Source organism: Triturus cristatus, chromosome 6 (genome assembly GCF_964204655.1).
Source record: "Triturus cristatus chromosome 6, aTriCri1.1, whole genome shotgun sequence".
NCBI lineage: Eukaryota > Metazoa > Chordata > Amphibia > Caudata > Salamandridae > Triturus > Triturus cristatus.
In genome coordinates this window covers 813929428-813953566 of record NC_140589.1, presented here as the reverse complement: position 1 = coordinate 813953566, position 24139 = coordinate 813929428, and the positions used below count along the sequence as shown (strand labels likewise).

General features: G+C 44.4%; 1 protein-coding gene across 4 annotated transcripts in view; it reads left to right on the top strand.

The window, feature by feature from the left end:
- SDCCAG8 (SHH signaling and ciliogenesis regulator SDCCAG8) overlaps window positions 1–24139 on the top strand; it is a 1515443-nt gene that overhangs the window by 529661 nt on the left and 961643 nt on the right. For all 4 annotated transcript variants that reach the window (XM_085611405.1, XM_085611403.1, XM_085611406.1 and 1 more), the window contains exon 12: window positions 10708–10824. In XM_085611405.1, coding sequence (XP_085467531.1) covers window positions 10708–10824 — 117 coding nt within the window. The remainder of the gene's footprint in view (window positions 1–10707; window positions 10825–24139) is intronic.

Here is a 24139-nt window from a genome sequence, read left to right as displayed (position 1 = left end):
TGGTGCTTATGAATATTTTCGGGTTCACTGGTCGCTCTTTGTAACAGTTGATGCCTTAGTTAACACAATCTAACAATTTCATTGCATCCTTGTGCAGTGGTTCTTAACCTGATAAGAAATTAAGTGACTTTAAAAGAGTAATAAAGTGTGCATACATAAAAAAGCAAAATGTAAAAATGACGATTTTAAAACTATCTCTAAGCGATCTGTAAATGTGAAGGAATTTGGATTCTGAGTCTAAAAATTACGTTGGTATCTTTATTCCTGGGAGTAGCAAAAGGACAGGAAAATGAATCTAGTATCGACGATTAGAAACCTCAAATGAAGACAAGGAGATATGCTTAAGTCTAGCATCATTTTGTCTTTTAGAAATTAAACCAAATATTAAAAAGCTCCACCCTTCCCATTAAAATTAAACTTAGAATTTTTGTGTATTTGTGATTTAGATCAAATATTTTGTAAATTGTGAAATGGTATTATATATCGTTATTTGCGAATTTTACTATAATGTTTCATGTTCATATCATAAAGATTCCGGAACTTGAGTGTTAAGTGGGGGTCCACAGATGTCAGAAGGTTAAGAACCACTGTCTTAGTGTATATTTCTACCAAAAATGCCTTTACCTTCTCATTCCTTTGCTCGTTCCATTCCTTACTCATTGAGGAGTTATCCTCCATCCTCCAAAGGGTCATCGCTTCCCAAGCTTTTTTCCATTTCCATGGATGACGAGAGTCCTCCTCCTATATATTCCACTGCCTCAGAAATGGTCCTCCTGTTTTTCTTGTGTCCTGAGTTTCTACTTCTGGGTTTCCGGAAGCTGCAGTGGCGCTTTCGTTCATTTATTGTTTAATTTTGATTTTATATTTTTGAGGTAGTGCAGTGGCCTCTTAATTATTATGCTTTAGCAGAGGCAATGCAGAGGCTTGCAGATTCAGCAGACATGCCGAGCTTACGGAATAGGTTTTGCCAGTATTGGCTGTTGGGATTCCGTAGTGATGCGAGGTCTTTGAAGGCTTCCTCTTTATTGATGGCTGGGCACATCCTTGTGCCAGGTAGGCGGTGGTGCAAGAACCCGCTTGGATAGCTTTTCTGGTTATAGATGAGCTGCTGCATTTGCTTCAAGGAGCATAATTCAGTGCAGAGCCTAGTTATGTTCATTTAATATATCTTTATAGCCCACCGTGGTGGGCTACACTGACCGTTGAAGGCCTGGCCCAGTGTTAAAGACCCGAGCTAAAGGTGAGGGCATTTAACAAGGGAGCATGCCTTCAATGGCTGGTATAGCCCAGCTGCAGCGGGTTATAAAGTTATTAGAACATTCCACCCCATGAGGGAAGAATGTTCTAATTAGAAAAACACAGGCCTCTCTGAGCCCGAAGGGGTTGAAATCCCCCTTAGCCCCAAAGCCTTTGTTCACAGCTTTTGCTGTGAATGTTCTAAAGTTAACCGCCGGGCACAGGGCCACTGCTGTTAGCTACTGAATGTTCACTGCAAGACCTGTGAAAGGGGGCTGAAGTCAGCCCATGGTTCTCCCCGACTTGGTTGAATGGCTGTTTGTAGTTCAGCCAGGCCAGGGAGACCCAGGAGCTGAGCAGCATCCACCCCTCGGTCCTTCTGAAGCCCAAGTGACAGTGAGGTTCAGGAGGAGGGAATGTTGAAGGCTGCTTGTTCCCTCCTGCATGGCCTCTGCCTTTCGCTTTCCTCTGCCTAATTAATTTATTTTTGAGAAAGGCAGAGGTTGTGCATTAGGACATTGAAATTGTGAGAGCAACAGGCCTATACCAGTTCATATAGCCAGCTGCTGCTCCATTGTCTTCAATGGAGCGCTCACCATTCCATTGTTCTAATATAGCCTGCCCTAGCAGGTTATACCGGCCATTAGAGGCCCGCTCCAGCATTTGGCGAGGGCCTTTAACAAGGGAGCCGCCTTTAACGGCTGGTATAGCCCAGCTATTTAGCGGGCTATATGGCTCTTAGAGCATTCCGCCACTAGAGGGCAGAATGTTAAAACAAAAGCCTCAGGGAGCCCGAGGCATTTAAATCCCCCCCTGGCCCCAGGGGATCTTTGTTTACAGCAAAAGCTGTGAAAACATACATTGGAAAGTTGGAGCTCTGGGCTTTTACCAGGTGTTAGAAGCCCGGTGCACTCCACTGTCTTCAATGGAGCTCTCAAATTTCCAATGTTCTAATAAGAGGTGAGTAATCTCTGACCTCCGTGGTAGTGAAAACGCAAGGGCCTTCTTATCAAAGGACACTTGGCAATACGCTTCATCAAGTGTTTTAGATGGATTTCTCCCGTGTTTCCCAGTTTTTGGAGAAATGCAACTTGATATTTGAGATGTGAGTGGGGCATGGGTCCTCAGAGTTTTTATGTTTTACTTGCTTTGAGTGCTCTAGTTGAACAACAACGGTGCAGTGGCCTGCATTATTATCTTTAAGGGGAGAGAAAATGCACATTGTTGAATAGGCAATGGCGGTGCAGGGACTTTCATTGGGTTCTTTAATTGCTGCTCTCCCATTAATGTATTGCGTTCTTTCACAAAGCAAAATTCTGGAAATTTTTTCATGTTTTTAGATTCTGCAGAGGCTGGACATGCCACTTAAATAGGACTTTAGATAAATTGTCTGTATTCATTTATTAACACGACTATTGGTAATGTATCATTAAGGCAGCACTGAACACATTTTAGAGCGCTTTCTTAAATTAGTTGTTTTAACTAGTTACTGATAAGAAGGAAAAGTACAGGCTTTAGGTGATTTTCTTAATTTTAGTATCCACCAAGACATTAAAACTCTGGTCATGCTGGTAAAAAAAAAGGACAAGTGGCAACCCTATTTCTAACTAAATCGGGCCCCCTTCCACTGGTTCAGGCAAGGACACTCAGCAATATTGTGGAAATGTCAATGGCGATGCAGGGGTCCACATTGTGTTTTTTTGAATTACAAAGGCATGGGTAAGCATCTGCTCTGCTCCGCTCCTTACTCCTCTGACTGGTATATGTCTGGACAGGGTAGTCACAAGCGTGTGTCATAGGTAGATGAGGCGTCCATCCAAGTGACACGGTGTACTCAAGATAGGTTGCCTTGGTCATTATTCCATGGCCACCTGGAATGTGGTTTTGGGTTGCATCCCACTATCCAGGAGGTTCTCACTTTGTAGTCTTCAACTTGTATTGGTTGGTAGTTCTGGAGGAGCGGGTATCCTAGTTTATGTGTGGGATGAAGAAAGAGGATGGTTCTCCTGAATGCATTTTATTATGCCTGCAGGAAACAAAATTGACATTTGCTCAAGTGGCCACTTTAACATTCCATATGTCTGCAGCCCAGTCCTTGTGTCTTCAAAACTTCTAGTTACTTGGGTACAGAACCTGAAGATTTCTATACCCACCCTGGAATCTACCATTGGGTTTTACTTTTTTGGAGTAACCTTTCTTCGACAGACTCACAGAAATTCCTAACTATAAGTAGTGTTTTCTTGGGGCCATTTCTCTCATAGAGATAATTTGGAGAAGTGTTTATTTCTCAGTTGTCTGTATTTTGGGTTGTATAATGGCAGATTCGTTTGATGTTTTTAAAATAACTTACTTTAAAGAGTTATTTCAACCTTTGATAAAGATGAAGAAATGCCCTTTTCATTCTGAATTTCAATATCTCTTCGTAGTTAAGGCTTTTGATTCTCCCTCTAGAGATTCTAGGAGCTTTCTGTCGCTTCGGCTGGGAATGACTGATCTCACAGGGTTTCTATATTATCAACTTCTAGGACAGCTAAGATAGGTTGTGTGCCTTTTGAGTCTTCTGTGAGTAGGCGGGAGAGTGGTTCTCCTCTTTTGCTTGCTTGGTTTTGGTCTAGAATCCTTTAGGGTCAGTTTAGGCGTTTTTTACACAGGATATTTCCACCTCCTGGAGGAGTTCTTTTACTAGATAGCTGCAGGCTGCTACCTGGACTGTTCTTTTCTTCTTTTGTTCCTCAGAAGGAAGGGAGTGAAGGGAGTTCATTTATGTTTTGGAATTAGGATTCCCTTTTAACTCAATAATTATTTCTTGAATCGATATTTATCGTATGGTAATATATATTTGTTTCATCTGGGTTCAATAATAAGGGAGATTCTGATGGATACTTCTGCCTGTGGATTCCTCACCTTCTGAAGGCCCCCTGCACCAGCATTCCGCGGAAATTCTTTCCTAGCCGTCCCACGTCGACGAGGACGTCACAATAGCAAGGCTCCGCTCGCGACTCCGTATGACGTCACCGGAGCCAACATAGGACCTTGTCGGCGTGCTGACGTCAGTTCTCTTTTTTCTGCGCCGTCGACGCGTGATGGTTTTTCTGGGGACTCTCCATTTTCTATATAGAAAACTTTGTATCCTCTGGGATTTCTAATGGCTACTTATAGGAAGTCCGGATTTAAACCCTGCAGGGAGTGTGGCGGTCACATGTCGATCACTTACCCACATGATGATTGCCTTTGGTGCTTGTCTTCAGATCACGACGTCGATGAATGCCGAAGCTGCAGGAAGATAAATCCAAAGGCCATTAAGGAGCGTGAGGCTAAGCTGTTTATAGCCAGAACCAAAAAGAAGTAGAGGGGTCGTAAACGAGTGAAGTCGTCTTCTCTCACTTTTTTTGAGAGGAGAGAGGCGCAGAGGCTCCTTGAGGAGGAGGAATATGCACAGGATCAGGAGGAAGGAGAGATTGTTGAGTCTGTAGACGAGTTTGAGGGCTTACAGGAGACCAGTGGATTGGATACTTCTCCTGAGTATGATCTCATCTCCAAAGGCTGGAGTATTGCAAGACGTTGCTCCTTATCATGTGGTAGTAAGGAAGACAGCTGAGTTGCTTGATCTGCAACTTCCTTCAGCGGAATGTAAAATCTAATATCCTGACTGAGGTTCTTAATACACCTTCTACATCCTCTGAACCTCTGCTACCCTTTAATGAGGCTTTAACGGAGCCTATTTTGGCAGTTTGGCAGAAGCCCTTACCTGCTCCTGCAGTTTCTCGTTCCATTTCAAGAAGGTACAGGCCTGCTCCTGGGGATCCGGCTTTTCTGTCTTCGCATCCGTCACCGGAAAGCTTGGTGGTCCAGGCTTCTTGTTCGAAGCAATCTTCTGGTTCTTTCCCTACCATACGCGGTGATAGGGATTCTAAAAAAAATGGAGCAAGCGGCAAAGAAGGTGTTTCCTTCTGCGAGTATGGCTCTAAAGTCCACTAATGCTATCCGTCTCCTTGGGAGGTAAATCCATGCTCTGATGGACTCAGTTAAGCAGCCAGCTCCAAAGTTGCCTGAAAAGGATCGGAATAATTTCTTGGAGGCCCTTTCTAATTCTCAAGCTCCGGCCCATCAGCTGATACAATCGGGTCTGGACATTGCTGACTCTGTGGCTCGTGTGATGGGGTCTTCTGTGGTGACAATAAGACAAGCTTGGCTTAGATTGTCCGGATTATCTCCTTTATGTACAAGTGACTCTGCTGGATTTGCCCTTTGATGGGTCGAGACTGTTTTGAACTAATTCTTACTCTGCCTTGCAGCGTTTTAAGGATAGCAGACCAACTGCAAGGTCTCTGGGCCTTCAGACGCAGTCTAGGGGATACGGCTACAAGCGGTATTGTGGTTTTGGAACGGCTGCTTCCTTTCGTGGCCGCCAACAGATTCAACAGAGCCAGCAGCAGCAGAATCCTTTGTACAAATCGTACAGAGGGAAAAATAAAGGACGTCTTAGGGGAGCCTCTCGGCAGCAATACTCCTCCTCCTCCACTTCTCCTCCCGCCACCGTTGGTACTTCAGGAAAGCAGTTCCAGATCCCCCATCTTAGAACATGTTGGTCCGGTAGGGGGTCGGGTGTTCCACTTTCTACGAGATTGGAAATCGATCACTTTGCGATCGTTGGGTTTTAAATCTTGTAGAGAATGGGTACACCCTCCCTTTTTTTTTATAGTTTCCTCCTCCTTACCCTCCTCGCCAGGGTTGGTGCTCAGAGAACCACTTACTGCTTTTACAGCAGGAAGTTGTTACCTTGTTACAGAAAGGTGCGCTAGAGGGGTTCCGGAGCAGGAAAGGGGTCAGGGATGCTACTCCCGGTATTTCCTGATCCCCAAAAAGGACAGTCGATTAAGGCCGATATTGGACCTCAGAATTCTGAATCTTTACCTCAGACAGGAAAGCTTCAAAATGTTGACCTTGGCTCAGGTTCTTCTTGCGCTGCGACAGGAAGACTAGATGGTGTCCATCGATCTGCAGGATGCGTAGTTTCATCTTCCCATCCTGAAGTCGCATCTGAAGTATCTCCGGTTCACGGTAGGATTGCAACACTATCAGTTTGCGGTTCTTCCGTTCGGTCTCACTTCCGCACCTCGAGTCTTTACGAAGGTGATGGCAGTGGTAGCAGCACATCTCAGAAGGTCAGGAGTTCCTGTTTTCCCCTACCTGTACGACTGGCTGTTGAAAGCAGAGTCTCCGGAGTTAGTGATCTGCCATTTGCAAGCAACAACGCAGCTGTTGTTCAAGCTGGCTTTTTCAATAAATGTACCCAAATCTCACCTGGTGCCTTCTCAGCGCTGCCTGTTCATAGGGGCAATACTGAACACTACTGTGTGTTGGGCATTTCCGCCTCCGCAGAGGGTTCTCGACATTCAGGAGATGATTACTTTGTTTCGTGATGGAGCGGTTGTTCCAGGCCTGAAGGTTCTACGCCTGCTCGGTCTGTTTGGTTCCTGCATACTGTTGGTCAGTCATGCGTGCTGGCACATGAGGGCACTCCAGTGGTGCCTCCGCAGGCAGTGGTATCAACACAATGGAGATCTCAGGGAGAAGGTCAGAATTTCCAGAGAAGCTGCAGCGGAGTTGACTTGGTGGGGTGTGCAGGGCAACCTGTCTCAAGGAAAGCCCTTTCAGCTTCCTCCACCTGGGGCCACAGTGATAACGGATGCCTCCATTCTAGGGTGGGGTGTTCATCTGGGGGATCTGGAGGTCAAAGGTCTTTAGTCTCCAGAGGAAATGTTGCTTAACATCAACCTTTTGGAATTGCGGGTGTTACATTTGGCACTATAGGCTTTCCTTCCTTCCCTTTGAGGTCAGTCGGTTCAGAGCCTGATGGACAGCACTACTGCGTTGTGGTACATCAACAAACAGGGAGGTGTAGGGTCGTATTGTCTCTATCGAGAGGCTCTGCGACTCTGGTCCTGGGCTCAGAACCATCAGATTTGTGTGTTTGCAAATCATCTAGCCGGTGTGCTGAATGTTCGTGCGGACAGTCGCAGTCGGCATTACTCGGCCGATCATGAGTGGCAGCTTCATCGGGAGGTGGTCCATCACATCTTCCAGATGTGGGGGTCTCCTCGGTTGGACCTGTTTGCCACACACAAGAACGTGCACTGCCCGTTGTTCTGCAGTCTCCAGTTTCCGATGCAGGTAGCTCTGGGGGACGCGTTTCAAGTGGATTGGAGCTCACAACTCCTTTAGGAATTTCCTCCCATACCCTTGATTCCTCGGGTCTGAGGAAGATTCGTCAAGACCGGGCCCAAGTTATTTTGATTGCCCCGGATTGGCCAAGCAGGCTGTGGTACACAGATCTACTTCACCTCTCATCGCACCCTCCTCTCCGTCTCCCTCTCAGGGCAGACCTCCTCTCACAGTCACAGTGGCCAATTCTACACCCCCACCTCCAAAGCCTGCACCTTCATGCCTGGAGATTGAACGGGGCAACCTGAGTTCTTTCTCTCTCTCGCCGGATGTGGTGGATGTTATTTTATCATCCAGTGACACTCCACCAAGTCTGTTTATTCTTCCAGATGGTCTAGATTCGTTAAATGATGTGGAGAGAGATCCATTGATCCTTTAAAAGCCCACTTGTCGGATGTTCTTCAGTTTTCGCTGTTCTTGTCCCAGCAGGGATGTGCTGTGGTCACTGTTAAGGGCTATTTGTCGGCTTTGTCGGCTTTTCTATGTTTGCCAGACCAGCCGTCTTTATTTAAGTCCCCCATTGTCAAGAGGTTCATTAAGGGCCTTACAAATAAGTTTCCTCCCACTCCTTTCATTATGCCTCAGTGAGATTTGAATCTCGTTCTTACCTTTTTAATGGGTTCTCCATTTGAGCCGCTTCATAGTTGTCCTTTGAGGCTTCTCTCTTTTAAAACGTTTTTCTTGATTGCCATTATCTCAGCCAGGAGGGTAAGTGAGCTTCAGGCTCTTAGTTCGAAACCTCCATTCTTGTCCATTCATGCAGATTAGTTGGTTCTAAGGACCAAGGCAGCTTTCCTTCCCAAGGTGGTTACTACTTTCCATATGGGACAGTCCATTACTTTACCTACCTTCTATCCTCCCCCTCACCCTTCCAAGGAGGAGGAGAGACTTCATCGTTTGGACCCTAAGAGAGCTGTCAGCTTTTATTTGGACAGAACAAGAGATCTGCGACTGGACGATCAGCTCTTTGTGGGCTACATTGGACGAATGAAAGGCAGGGCTGTGCACAAGTGGACACTTTCAAGGTGGATCATCTTGTACATTAAGATCTGCTATACCTTGGCCAAGAAGGAGGTATCAGAGCTCATTCCACCAGAGCGAAGTCTACTTCTTCTGATTTGGCTAGAGGTGTTTCTGTTATTGATATTTGTAAAGCAGCGACTTGGGCCTCTCTCCACACCTTTGCAAAGCATTACTGCTTGGATTCGGAGGTTAGGCGGATGGTCATTTTGCTTGTTCTGTTTTGCAAGATTTTTTGGTCTAGTCAGGTGGATACCCTCCTCCGGGAGAGGTACGGCTTTGGGATTCTATTCAGATGGTGAGGAATCCACAGGTAGAAGTATCCATCAGAAGAACAAGTTACTTACCTTCGGTAACGCTTTTTCTGGTGGATACAATATCTGCCTGTGGATTCCTCGTGGTTCCTCCAGCCTCCCCGTTGTTCACCTGTTAATATGTATTAATTATGTTTCAATAGAGAAAAATACTTGGTCTGTTGGTATTTCTCCATGCCTTTATTGGTTATGCATATATATATATATATATATATACACACACACACACACATACATGTGGACATGTGTCGGTCCGCCCGGTGGCACGGAAAAAATGGGTGGCACTGACGTCAGCACTCGGACAAGGTCCTCATATGGCTCTGGTGATGTCATACGGAGTCGCGAGCGGAGCCGTGCTATTATGACGTCCTCGTCGACGTGGGAGAGCTAGGTAAGAATTTCCGCGGAATGCTGGCACTGGGGGTATTCAGAAGGTGAGGAATCCACAGGCAGATATTGTATCCACCAGAAAAAGCGTTACCGAAGGTAAGTAAATTGTTCGTTGTGGCGCTGCGAAGGGAGAGGTGTGGCGCAGTGCCCAGAACGACTGACTCTGGAGCGCGGGGTTTGCGGCTCGATCCCCGGGGATGGCAGCAGGCTCAGCACCATGTGACTCTGGTCATTAGCTCACTTAATCTCCTCGACAGCCCCCAGTGCCTTGAAACCTTAAGGGGTGATATGTCCGCGCATTACAAATAAGAATTTATTTATTATTAATTATATAAGTGTGGTTTCTCTGCACCCAGGGTTGTCTTGGTTGTGTGGCATGCTGGATGTTTCTACCAGACCATGATTAAGGTATACTGATTGGGTATACCCTCAATGAGTAAGGAATGGTTCGAGGAAGGAAACGAGGAGGTAATACCTAGATTACTTACTGGTAATCTTCATTACTCTGATTCTTTTTTTCTCGTCTGAGTACTTACGACTGCCCCGCCGGCCTGCCTTTCTTCCGGGGAGTCGCCTACACCAACAATCTGATATGGAGCTTCGGAAACCAGGAGGGACCTTTGGAGGAAGTGGAGTTCATCGGAGGATGACTGTTGTCATCCGTGGAAATGGAAATGGAAAAAAGCTTGTGAACTGGTGACACTTTGGGGGGATAGAGGATGATAAATCCTCAATGAGTAAATACTGAGACGAATGAGACATAAATAACTGCCAAGTTTTCTGGGTCCTTGGCGTTCTCTGACGATTCGCTGTTTATTTCTTTGAAGTTTTGCATTTTGCGGGCCACGGTATTTCGATGTCAGAGCATTTATACAGATGTAAAAACATAACATTGTTCTAGTAACACAGAACAGAATTAATGACCATAGTCACATTCCCTTTACAATATCATACTAGTGTGTACGAATAGTTACTTAAACCTCACGTATACCGTCACTTTTCATAAGGAGAAAAGTGTTTTTGAAATTCTCTTTTGCTGTTATTTTGATAGACACGTTGATGTTCATGGGTTTCTGAGAGCAAATGCACATTTTTCTCTCATAGTTATAATAAAACAATAACTTTTTTTAATACCGCTTCATACTGCGCTTTAAACACGGCGAGCCTTGGTGGTATGTCATTTACTTGCCTTGGAGAACTGTAACTCTGAGTAGGCCGACTGTCGGACACCCCAGTCATCCGGAGCAAGTTCAGCTCACCGAACCTTCGTACGGACTTAAACTCAAAAGAGCAGTCAGTTGAAGTTAATGAGTTCTTCTCCAGAGGCAACAAAAAAGCAGGTGAACCAGTTTTGAGTCTTTCGTCTTCTAATTGGGGCCTATAAATAATAATTTGCATTGCATTGTGCTGGTCGTAAAATGAAGAAATTAAACTCACCACGAGAGGGCAGTAGATATCTAATTATAGACATTCTGCCCTGTATTCCTCCAGCTACAGCTTGTGTTTGTCTTCCTTTAAACAGGTGCGTGCTGAAATGCGGTACCAGTTGAACCAAGCCAAACTGAGGAAGGACGAGGCCGAAAAGGAGTTCAGAGAGCACCGAGCAAAAACGACCAGAGAGCTTGAACTGAAGGAGCAGGTAAGCGCAGGAGTTCCGGATGCTTTAGTGAGGCGAGGTCATGACTTCTGCGGTCACTGAAGTTGCACTACGTTCAGTTTTTTTTGTTTGTGGGGGGGACTCTTTGTCGTCTTTCACCCGTAAAGCGTGACATTCCTGGAGATTACACACCCAATGATTACAGTGCAAAGAGAGTAACCATTCACCCAGCTCTACTAGAGAGTATTTTCTTAAACAGCAATGTATTTACAATCTTTTTATAAAAACGGGGCGAGCAAATCAAGTATTTGCAGATGCCTCATGGCGACAGATTGCTATGTGTTGCTAAGCTTTGCAGAGGCGCAGTAAAAATGTGCACTATTTAGAGCAACCAAACACGGTAAAAAGAAAAAAATTGCACATGCTGATTGATTAAGGCAGGGCTTAATTTGTGAAGAAATAGGTGACAGGACCCTGATCATGTGGCCACAGTAGCTTGTACTACCCATTATCCATGCCAGCGCTGCAAATGCAATAACAACAATTGGTGGACAGAATGCAGAACAATGTCATACATTCACCGCAGTACAGAGATCTGGGCCTAAATCCATCGTGTTTTTTTTGCTCACCATGCCATTCCAGTTTGAACCCAGTCATATGCAAATCAGTCTTGACCCTGCGCCCAATGGGAACAGTCCAGTCTGAACTGCCAGGCCAGGTCCTCCCTGGACTGGAAACAAGCATCCGAGGACCGGTTTCGGGGTTTCACCCCTCATCAGCCAGGATAGCTTGACTCCAGTGGCATGGAGAGCACGGGACCCACGCCTGGGCATACCCGTCCCACTTGGGGTGACAAATGCAAAAACAACAATCGATGGACAGAATTCAGAGCAATGTAATACATTGTGTTTGCTTTGTTCACCCTGAGTTGGCAGGGCATGCCCAGACGTGGGTCCCTTGCTCACTTTGCCACTGGATTCAAGCTAGCCTGGCTGATGAAGGGTGTTACCCAGAAACCGGCCCCAGGATGCTTGTTGCCGGTTCAGGGAGGACCTGGCTTGGCAGTTTGTGCTGGACTGTTCCCATAAGCCACAGGGTCAAGACTGATTTGCATATAGCTGGGTCTGAACTGAGGTGGCGAAGTGAGCTAAAGAATGATGCTGAAAAGTTTCAGTGCTCCATCCACAATCTCCTTGTGTTTGCGCTGCAAATGGCAGTACCAACACAACTTCTAATCATTACACTGCTGCAAGTGTGACAATTCAGACTATTCCAGCTCCCCCAAGGCTATTAGAATGGCTTGGGCGGCAGGTATGAGGAATTTTTAATGTATATCGTCTTAATAAACATCTGTTTTTGTTTTATTGTGCTCATCTCTAAATTTGACGAACAGTGCCACCATGTGGTTGACTGTCATAAGTGTCTGTGTTGAGAATTAGGTGCCGGTGCCGAGAACCAGACACCACCAGCTCAAATTAAGCACTGGATCAAGGTAAAAATGACATTTGTAGTTACCACGTGGTGCAAAAGTACACAGTTTGTTCGGTTTATATGTCCATATTGCAGTTGTCTGTCGGTGCAAATGCTATTTCTTTTTTTGCGATGGTCGACATAACCGTCGGTTCAGAATTTCCCTAAATCCTTCAAAATTTAATGAGTTCTGTTATTTTGGACTTTGTGAACAATATGCAATAAACACTCACTTATAGGCAAGTGTAAATACTGTTACTATGCAATAAGTATTTAGGTGCACCAGAACAACTCCTCCTAGCCTGGGGCTCGCAACTAGTACTCATGGGGTCCACAACCGTCTGTAAAAAGAAATAGTGCCTGCCGATTAATAAAGTATATATATAAATATATATATATATATATATATATATATATATATCTCCATATCTCCACACAACACCGTTTTTTTTATCTGGATGCTTCCAACAAACTGATATGGACCAGGATGATCGGTGCAATTAATTTTTATTAGTGCAAGTCGGCATATATACATACAGATGTAAAACAGACAATTTTAAAATGCTCTTTAAAATAAGAGAACTTTGAAAATGGGAAATGGGGACTAAAAACGAAGTTGGCATCCTTACCTTGATTCGTGGGAGCATCACAAGTACAGCAAACAAAATCTAGTATTTGCAATGGTTGGTGTAACCGTCTGTTCCAAATTTCACCACATCCATACAAATTGAATGTATTCTGGGTGATCTTTTGAACTTTGCCCACAATATACAATAAACAATTGCTATAGGAAATTGTAAATACTTTCAGTAAGGGGAAAGTGTTAAGGTGCAGCAGCTCTAAACCAGGGACACGCAACACCTACTCATGGGGTCTAGAACTGTTGAGAACATGAAATCACACGAGCACAGCTAGCAAAATCTAGTATGGACAATTGATGGCCTCAATTGAAGCAATGGTGTGCACCAACAAAAAAAAAATACACAGCAAGAGCAAAAAGCACAGTGATATGGGAGATTCTAGTATGTTGCTTTGTGTTTTCAAAATCAAACTAATTTTTCAATTTTCCAACCTTCTCATTAGAATGAAAAGTTATATTTTTGTCTTTTTTTTGTTTGTGAAGGAAATAAAATAGATCTTAATTCATGTATTTGTTTGCGGTCTTCTTATTTCTGTATTTTTGCATTGTTTTTACGTGAAACTTGGAGAAAAAGCTCAGGTCTGAGTCCTCCGATTCCATTAGTGAATCAGCGAGGGTCCATATAAGTCGAAAGGTAAATAGCTGCTCTTGGCTACGCATTAATTCAAAAGTAATGATTTTCCCAGATTATAAATGCAGAAAAAACGAAAATCATTTATAGAAGGTGCTTTTACAGCTTACCTACTTGTTCCTGTATCCCAACAAGCTGAAAGTGCTCCATCAGGGGAAATCATTTTTCTTCAAAAGTCCCGAAAAGACCTGGGACTGGATCTAAGAAAAAAAGTGAGTGAAGTGAAAATTCTTTATTGTATAGTTAATTAAAACCATCACAATGTTCCAATACATAAAATCCAATTTCTCTGCATGTTAAGACCATCACAATATTCCAATACATAATATCTGATTTCTCTGTATATTAAATAATACCCTAATGTTAAAAAGTAAGATTGCTTTGTGCAATACATTAAAATGTATTTCATTCTAAGAAAAAAAGGTATTTAAAACAAATACAGGTGAGGCCTCTCTGTCTGAGGGCATTGAGAGCGAGATGCCCCCTTCTTTTCCCCAAAGAGCTCCATACAAGGGGAAGGAGGTGACATTACTTAGGTCCCCAGCCACTGAGAGATGCTTCAAACTTCTGCTAACAGCGAAGAAGAAAATAATTACTGACTGAGAGCTGATGGCTCTCACCCAAAGGCACCGCCAATAGATGCTTAATGTGCTTTTCTTCTGCAAGATAAGACCATAAGCTCTGATATCAGAAAGCGCAGAGCGGGGTCAGCTGGGGGCTCTCTTCCAAGGGAGGAACACCACTTGGCGATACTAAAGTACTGGGAATTATACCCAAATATCTCCTAGCAACTTTCTGGGGTGGCAAAACTCGCTTTGTGCTTGATTGAACCCAAAATATCTTGGTTGGCCACCCCCGAGTTAGTTAATGTTTAACTGGGTGGAAGTGTGAGGTGGGGAAGTTGGGGTAATGGGTTTTTTGTTCCTTTTTAGTTGCATAGTTTTGTAGAAACATATTCCTGCATCACCCAGTCACAACACCTGTTAACACACACTACATACTCCGATGCAATCAACAGACTTCAAGACTCACAAATGAATAGCATGTCTTTATGTATCTTTTGGGTATTGAATAAGGAAGAGGAAGCAGGGGTCAGCTTGGAAAGTAAACAGAAAAACTTGTTGTTTATGTTGATACAATTAGCTAGGCGCGAGATCTGCATTAAGGTTATAACTTCGCACCCTCCATCTAAGAGGGAATGGCTGGCTCGATACGTAGGGTGTGAATGTTGGATAAAAACAGGGAGGGATTAAAAAGGCTTGATTTTCCGGACATTTGGGATAAGAATTGTTCAGTTTAGTTAATTTCCACAGGTGTTTTAAGATATATAATTGTATATGGTCAGATCCAAAAATGTCCAATGATTAAGCAACCTTGTAACGATTCCTGGGTCCAGGTTTTGGGGTTGGAGCCCCCAGAGTCCCCCTCAGTCTGCCCTCCATCTGGATTCCAAGGGCCAGAAAGCTTGGGAATTTCGCGCTTCGCCAAGCCAAGGACCAGAGGGAAGTGCGAAGACCCTCTTACTCGCTCTCTGGTAGATTGTTACACACAACAAAAGACTCACAAATTAATATTGTGGAGTCTCAGTGGTCTTAATAATAAAATCAAGAAAGTTGCAGTGTTCCAGTATATTAAGCGGCATTCACAAAAATATCTGTGCTGCAAGAAACATACTTGCTGGGCACTAACTACTCCCTGGTGTAGCTCAATGTTTTTTTAACTTGAGTCTCACTTTGAGCAGCTATCCACCTTCATAAGTCCTTTCCTCCTGCCAGGTCACAGAAGGACGGACTGGGGAAATATGTTGTACTTGCTGACCTTTTTTAGGGAAGAAAGTGGCCACCGACAAGTGTATATGCTTCACGAACATAGGAAGGGACATCTTACAAACCCTAACAAAAGTCCTACTCACCTTTCCTTCACACAAGTCAATAATAGGGAGGGATTTTAACTCTGTCCTGGCCCAGCTCCACTACATACTAGTGGCCCCCAAGCTCTCGCAGACCACCTACCCTCTAAGTGGGAGACATCAATAGTGACCGATGGAGACATCACCAGGGCTCTGCAACCGGTGGTGATTATGGGAATCTGACTCACAGATAATTTACATTCTCCTTAGGGCCCCCTCACTCCTTCTCCCAGCTAGATTATATATTTTTCCAAGCAGGTGACATAACTGGCCTGATCAGCACATGTATTTACCTAGATGTCTCCGAGATCATTTGCTTGTGGAGATAACCCTCAGACATGTCATTAAGGAAACGCAAGGAAATTTGTTGTATAAGTGCCTGGCAGCTACTGGATGAAAAACTAACTTGTTTCCTGCAAAAAGAAATAAATGCTTTTTTTTTTTTTTTTTTTAAATATTTTTTATTTTCTCTCAAAAACAGAAAAATAACAACAAATATAAGCACAGTTTTAACTTACGTTGAGTACCCATTAATAGTTACAATACTTTCAATAATTTCTATTATTTAAATTCCAGCAATTCCACCAAGTTATTTCAATACTTTGTTTAAGGAGTGCGGGACTTTTGTCTCTCCTTCCATTTACTTAATGGCTCCCAAGTCCTTCTCCCCAAACATCTTCCTCTCCTTCCTTTCCGAGCAGAAATATTTTCCTCCATATTATGTACATACAGCGTATTTGACAACCAAGTTTGAAATTCTGGGGGGTTTTTATCCAACCAAGCCCTAGCTATTGTCAATCTGTAAACAGCCATTATAGCAAACAGGAATTCTGCGTGCTCCTGCTCTCCTTCTGCCACTCCTAACATAATCCAAGATGGTGAAAGAGAGATCCCTATACCCAAGGACCTTGCAAGGAACCCCTCTATCTCTTTAATCAAAAATTGAAGTTGGGGACATGTTGCAAAGATATGTATGCTATCTGCCTCTAACGCATCACATCGAGGGCAGTTAATTCCTACAGTCCCACCCCATCTTGCTATCCTTGCTGGCGTAAAATAGAGAAAATATAATGTTTTATAGTGCTGAGACTGCAAAGGGGCTGAACTTAATATTGTGCGTCCATAATTCAGAGATTCCAAAAACAAATTACTCTTAACTCCTATTTTATCTACCCATTTTGTACTAAATTTCTCTAAATCATCCTGATTTTCTTTCAACAATATTGCATAAAACGATCTTATCGTACAGTCCCCCATCAGCTTGATTTTCTCCATTATTTCTATCTTGGTAAAGCCTGCAGGACCTCCCACTTTGTTTCTGAAGAAACTTCTAATCTGTAAATACTTGAAAAAACCCCTATTATCTAAGTTATATAGAGCTCGCAAATCTGAGAATTGCATAAAACCATCCTGAGAGATCAAGTCTCCTATTTGCGTTATCCCCCTTGTTGCCCACTCCGCCATTGTCTGATCAGCAAATATTTCCGCTGGGAGTGATCTATTATTGCATATGGACACATATCTGTTATACCTCCCCATCTTGACTTTTTTTAAGAAAGCATTCCATACCACAACAGCCGCCTTAACAGTTTTAAACCTGGTTCTCTTAAAATAGCTAGAGTCTATACATTTTAAAAAACAGTTGTAGGTATTTGCCCCTAACACAACTGCATAAATCTCAGTAGACATCTTATGCATTCTTACATCATCAATATTCCCCCCAATTAATCCTTGTATATATTGCAAAACAGTTGCCATATAATGTAAATGAAAATCTGGTGCTCCCCATCCCCCTTTTTCCCTAGGCAGTGTCATAAACCTCTATAGGCCCTCCGGGTCTTACCATGTGCCCAGATAAACCTGCTACATATGGCCTCTAGGCCCTTAAACCAGTTGGCTTCAAACAACAAGGGTATAGCCCTAAAAAAATATAAAAATTTAGGTAAAACCAACATCTTAATGATGTTTGTACAGCCTACCAATGACAAATGTAGGTTATTCATTTTTTCCAGCTCCTTTTTAACTTGAGCTGTTAAGGGTGCGATATTGATTTTAACAATCTTATCTACTTCCGCTGTAATCTGGACCCCCAGATAGTTTGCCACTCCCACCACTCTATCATCATTACACATTACCCACTGATTTTTAACTATCTGAGTTTTCTCTTTATTCAGGCTATATCCTGAGAACTGCCCAAATCGCACAGCTTCTTCTTCGATTACCCTGATAGCGTCCGAGGGCTTTGTCGTCAGGACGGCCACGTCGTCAGCGTATGCTAGCGTTTTAAGTCTACAACCGTTTAATATTAGCGGTGGAATCAGAACATTTCTTTCCAGCTTTCAGAAATAAAAAAAAAATAAAAAAAAAAAAAATAAATGCTTTTTTTAAATTTTATTTTTTTTAAACTTTTATTTAAGTCTATATCTTTTATTCAAGCAGCTCTTTTGCATACAATGATGCATATGTCAAGCCAAACAAGGTATCACCAAAATAAAAAAGGTACAAAGTTTGTTACAGACAAAAACAATTCAATGGATACCGTCACTGGAGTTAGACAGCATGTCACCAGCAATTGACAGATCACCATACAGGTCAATCAATCAGACACTTTTTGATATGGCATTGTTACTGATATAAGGATAATGCATTCAACCACATCGATCCGTAGTTATCACTAACAACCAAGTTCTTCTCACAACTGTTAAGTTCTTATAGCATATTACCCATCTGTATATCATTCAGCAATTGTAGACTGTCATTCTAAATATCTCCTAAGAGGAGGACCCCATATGTATGAATGCTTATTTTGAGGTCAGCCTCAAATCAGTTTCCTTAGCAGCCTCAGTATGGGAGGTGTTTAAAACTGTCAAACGTGCCAGGCAATATCCTATACTGCAGGAAAAACATGGGCAAAAGAACAAGAAATCTTATCCATAGAAGTAACCATTTACTACTTGGAGCAGAAACTGACTCCTTTATGTGATAATTTCTGCTCAGGCGCTAAACAATTTCTTTTCTCCTTTTTTTTTTTTTTTTTTTTTTTTAAAACCTTTATTGCAGAGTTACACAGTACACAGCTTTAAAGCCTACAACCCTACGGGCCGGCCGCGAAGGCTATACTTTTGCAGGTAATATGATCACACAGCCCTGTGCCGTCAACCCGGGGGTACGGCGGCGTTAACGGATGCAAGTGTATCCTGCTGAAGTGGAGGAAGTTGAAGGTCTCATTTTGTGTTTTAACACCACTATACATCATGAGCATAGTGCCCCAACAGGCGTAAAGAGGTCTAACATTCAAACTCCCCCCCCCCCTCCCCCTTCCCCCCCAAACTACGGTCAACACTCAGAGCCCCCTCTGTATTGCATGTCCCGGTAGCGTATCTTCACGCCTTTCCCTGAGCACTCGAAGCAACAAGAGCAGCAGGATTTTACACCTCCCCGGGGTCCTCCTTTGCGACTGAGGGAGGCTCACAAATGCCCCCCCTGTACTCATTCCACTTGGACCACACCTCGACCCACTTACGTGGGCACCCTCTCGCCACGTAAACAGTCTTTTCCTGCAGCATGCACCAGTCCATATCAGTGTTCCAGTCTGACAGCTTAGGTGGCGTAGGACTTCCCCAGAGCCTAGCTATGTTTCTCTTCGCTACCACTTGCCCAAGCGTCAACCAGAGTCTCCCCTTCGGTGGCAGGTCCGATGGCTCCCATATATTGAGGAGGGACCTCTTAGCCTCCGGGCGGATTTCCACCTCCCACACCTCCTCCATGCACCGCACCACCCTTCGCCAGTACCTCTGAATCTTGGGGCAGCCCCACAACACATGGAAGAAGGTACCCGTGCCACCACACCCCCTCCTACAGAGTGCCGTGTCAGCCCTCCCCATCGAGTGGAGTCTCGTGCAGGAGATGTAAACTCTGTGTAAAATCTTCAGTTGGATAAGTCTCAGTCGGGCTGGTATCGCGACCTCGCGCGGGGAAGCCAGGGCATATAGCCACTCCTCGTCATCTATCTCCAGCCCTTCGGCTACCCATTTTTCTCTAAGGGGATTGAGCGTATCGGGGGGGTTATTGATGAGTTTTTTGTAAGTGAGGGATATGGCGTGTTCCGTGAGGTGACCATCTAGCAGTCTATCTTCAAGCGGGGAGGCTTGTGGCAGTTTGGTCTCAGGTGGAATATTGGCCTGTAGGGAGTGACGCACCTGCAAATATCTAAAGTATTCGGTTTGCGCCAGCTCATATGTATCTTGCATTTGGGCAAACATGCGGATCCCCGTCGGGCCCCAGATGTCCTTAATTTGGGAGATGCCGATCAAGTCCCAGTTGCGGAATCCCTTGGTTCGCCCCAGGTTACCCAATTTTTCAGAGGCCCAGAGTGGCGTGGCCAACGTGAGGACTCCCGACCAGCCGAGCTTCTTCTGTGCGATGTGCCAGATCTGGACCGAGTGGAGTGTAGGTCCCGTGAGGCGACGCACACCTCGTCTGGAATAAAGGGCTATTTCATAGTTCCCCCCCAGGGAGCAACCATCTGTCCATGCCATAGGCTGGATCGTTACCATCTCCATATGTCCCTTGGTTGATCGCGGCTAGATGGGCTGCACAGTAATACTTGCGGATGTCGGGGAGGGCTATTCCGCCGTCATACCAGCCCAGTGTGAGCTTGGCGAGTGAGATCCGGGGCAGCCCGGCCCAGAGGAGGTCGCGCAGTGCGGCCTCGATAGCCATGAAGTAGCCGTTTGGAACCAAGTCCGGGTAGTTTTGTAGCGCATAAAGAAGGACCAAAATGGCTGTCTTTCGGGAAAGAGTAGCAGACTGTGCCTTTAACGCCTTCAGATGGCCATGTCCCAGTAATCATACGCTACCTTAGTCCCAGTAGACTTTGTCAAGGCATTCAATTGAGTTTGTTGGCCCTTCATGTTTTTATTTTTGAGTTTTATATAGCGTGAACTAGACCCGAGACATCGGGTATCAGATCACTTTACATGAGCACCAGTTTCGTTACAGATGGACACATTGATTTTTGTTAGGCACAGGGAGATTAAGTGATTTTCCCAGAATCACAGGATGTTGAGCATCGTTCCTGAGACTCAAACCCAGTTCCCCAGCTTCGAGGTCGACCGCTCTAGCTGTAAGGCTACATCCTCTCAACTTCTGTAGAAAATGAATATTGTTCCTTCCTTTCTGTGATACTCCAGTGCCCGATATACTAATCCGTTGGCCTGTGTGATGATAAATGGGATACTCTCTTCATCAGCTGCTTGTTGTTACCACACCTCTTTGCTTCGGTCATGGAACCACTGGCAGAGGGATTTAGATGGGGTGCACAGTTCTCTAGCTTTTGATAGCCTGATCAAAATGAAGACAGAATTTCATTATATGCAGACGAAATGCTCTATTTTCTAAAAATCCACTGCTTAAGCTGGACAGGTCAATGCACATGATATGAATACACAGAGATGCTTCAGCTCTTCAAGTAAACTGGGACAAATCTTCGGACGCTGGGTCACTTTAAGTACTGGGTATACCTGTTGCCTGGAATAAAAAGACAAGCTAGGGTGTGAACACTGGCCCCACTTCCAATGAGTGAAAAGGGCCCTTGATTCATTGTCTACCATGCCGCTCTTCATAATAGGTAGAGGCGCTTTATTTAAAATGATCCTGCTCCTGCGACTCCTGTATGTTTTTCAAACCTATGCAAATGGCAGTCATACCCCCACACTCTATTCAGGGTTTACAGGCCTCAATACGAAATTACTTGTGTGCTGAGGGGACATTTTGGATTGCCTTGTTTACTCCATCACCACATGATGAAAGGCAACATTCTTCTATATTACTGTGCCTCATAAATGCTCCGAATCAATAATTGGTTTTCCAAGGAGTTTCTGGTCCAAAGCGCAAGTAATTGAGAAAGAAGGATTTTTACCTCTACTCTCACATGCTGCCACCATTTGCTAAGACCCCAAAGGTCCGCTGGCATTGTGCACTCAGGTGGATAAAATCCAGTATTTTGTAAAGCGCAAACAGTTACCCGAAGGCATCCTGGCGCTGGGGGCCCAGAGTCACATGGTGCTGGGCTGACCTGCCGCCGGTGCCGGGAGCCCCAGATTCCAGCTTCAGTCGCCCTGGCCGCGGCGCCACACCTCTTTACTCAGGTGGATCCAGTGGAAGGCGATCCCTACAGCTGAGATACCCATTATGGTTCGGCAAGAGTTTGTGGCAAGTTGCTGGTCTGATATGGTTCCGATCCCAGGGCATCATAGGCATATCCAAGTTGAGGGATGTGTGGGAAGACAACCACTTTAAGACATACAAATTGTTTGCAGCCAAAATTACAGTACACAAGGTCCTATTTTGCCAAAACTTAATATTAAGACACACACTTGAAGCTCATAAAAGATCAGCTATCCGCAGTGGGAGAATTTAACCATTAGAACCCAAATTCATGATGGATCGACTGGGGAGTGAGGAGGTGTCTAGAGTCTATAGATCCTTCATAATTAACACCTCTGACAGTCTTAAAAGCCTCTGTAGTAAGCAGCAGCAAAGCATGGGACCCTAGGAAATGGCAGAATGGGCAGAGGCTAAAATGGAATTAATAACACCCCTAAGAGGCTGAGAGAGATGGAAAGGAGCCGAGACTCTTTCTGCCTTCACTGTCTTTTTGAGGTGGTCCTGTTCCTCCACTTAGTTTGGGATTGCCCTGTCATTAATGACTTTTACTCCAAGATCTAGCAATCCAACACAAATCATACAGTCCAATAATTTGGAATTCTGGAAGGAGTGGTGGGTCAGTGGCTCATATCCATTGGTAAAACCAAAGGGGATGATGGACGGAGTGTTGAACATTGCAAACACTCACCCCAGTCAACTGATCTGGGTTTAATCCATCATCAATCTTTAGCTCACTCCGCCACCCCGGTTCAGACCCCGAAACCGGTCCTAGGATGCTTGTTTCCAGTCCAGGGAGGACCTGGCTTGGCAGTTCGGGCTGGACTGTTCCCATGAGGCGCAGGGTCAAGACTGATTTGCATATGGCTGGGTTCAAACTGGAATGGCATGGTGAGCAAAAAAACTATGGATTTAGTCCCAGATCTCTGTACTGGCGTGAATGTATGACATTGTTCTGCATTCTGTCCATCAGCTGTTGTTTTTGCATTTGTCAACCTGAGTGGGTCGGGTATGCCCAGACGTGGGTCCTGTGCTCTCCATGCCACTGGAATCAAGCTATCCTGTCTAAAGAGGGGTGAAACCCCGAAACTGGTCCTAGGATGCTTGTTTCCAGTCCAGGTAGGACCTGGCTTGGCAGTTCTGGCTGGACTGTTCCCATGAAGCACAGGGTCAAGACTGATTTGCATATGGCTGGGTTCAAACTGGAATGGCATGGTGAGCAAAAAAACGATGGATTTAGGCCCAGATCTCTGTACTGGGGTGAATGTATGACATTGTTCTGCATTTTGTCCATCAACTGTTGTTTTTGCGCTCATATCCATTGGTAGCCATGCTAATAATGATTGCAAAAGGGATGTTTCACAGAACTGGACATCTGCCCGTGCACCTGCACCTGACGATTGGCTCTGCCAAATGGACTATTGCGCCAAATCAGAAGAACTTGTCTACAAGCAACGTGGCTGCCCAAGGAAGCATGGCAAAGTTTTGGGCCTGTGGTGGGCACATTTTGGGAATATTCTACTGAATCGTGGATAAAGTATCAAAGTATGCTATTCTGTTTTATGCCGTTGAAATACTGCTGAATAGAGGGATTGAAGACATACTATACTGTCTGAACTCTGCAGAGTGCTTTAACTTGTTTGCACTTCAAACAATAAAAAGATTTATAAAGAATTAAAAAAGTTAGCCAAGATTTGTGCCAAAACTCACCTAAATCGCCTAATGCTCTGCTTCTGCCACTCTTGTCAGTCTAAGCCGTATTTTCTAAGAAAACTAAACTCAGATCTTATGAGATTATTGAGAGCCGTCCCATGTTACTCCTTCCTAAACCCCCAGTTTCTCCAACTTCCCTTGAGTTGCAAATATGCAGACAAGTGAGTCACTGTCTCTGCAATTTCCTTTCTCCGGTCCGAGCTGCCCTGCTATAACCTACAGCTTGGTGAGTGGATCCAGGTCTGGGTCCATCAATGAAAGTCTGGTCTGCAGCCCAGGTAGAACAGTCCTTGCCAAGTCCTGCTCACCACTAACACTGCTGTGAAGCACAGAGGAAGTCTTGCCAGGATATATTCCTTCCATTGTAAAAGGAAACAGTACCTCATGGTGCTGGTTGTCCTGTACATGCTGTGCACACCATCGCTATCCCACCTTCTTCTGAAGTAAACAAAAAAAATAAAGGATGGCATGCTTAAATTAATCTCAGCCGCTGGTAATTAATGACTCAGGCCCACATCCTAGTACATTGTTTTTGTACAGACAATGCCACCTCAGGGTAGACAGCCATATGCAAATTAGCTTGATTATTCTCCAATAGGAACTGCAAAGTCAGTTCATCTCTGAACTAGAACACAAGCAACACAAGACTGATTACTCCCTCATTGGGGCTCTTCAGTCCGGTGCAGCTTCATTCCAGTGGCAAAGTGAGCACAAGATTTATGTCTGGACATACCTGTTACACTCAGGGCATCGCATTGAAGTCAACAAAAAAGCAATGGATGGATGGCTTACCTTAATCTCAGCCACTGGTAATTATTCGGGTTGAATC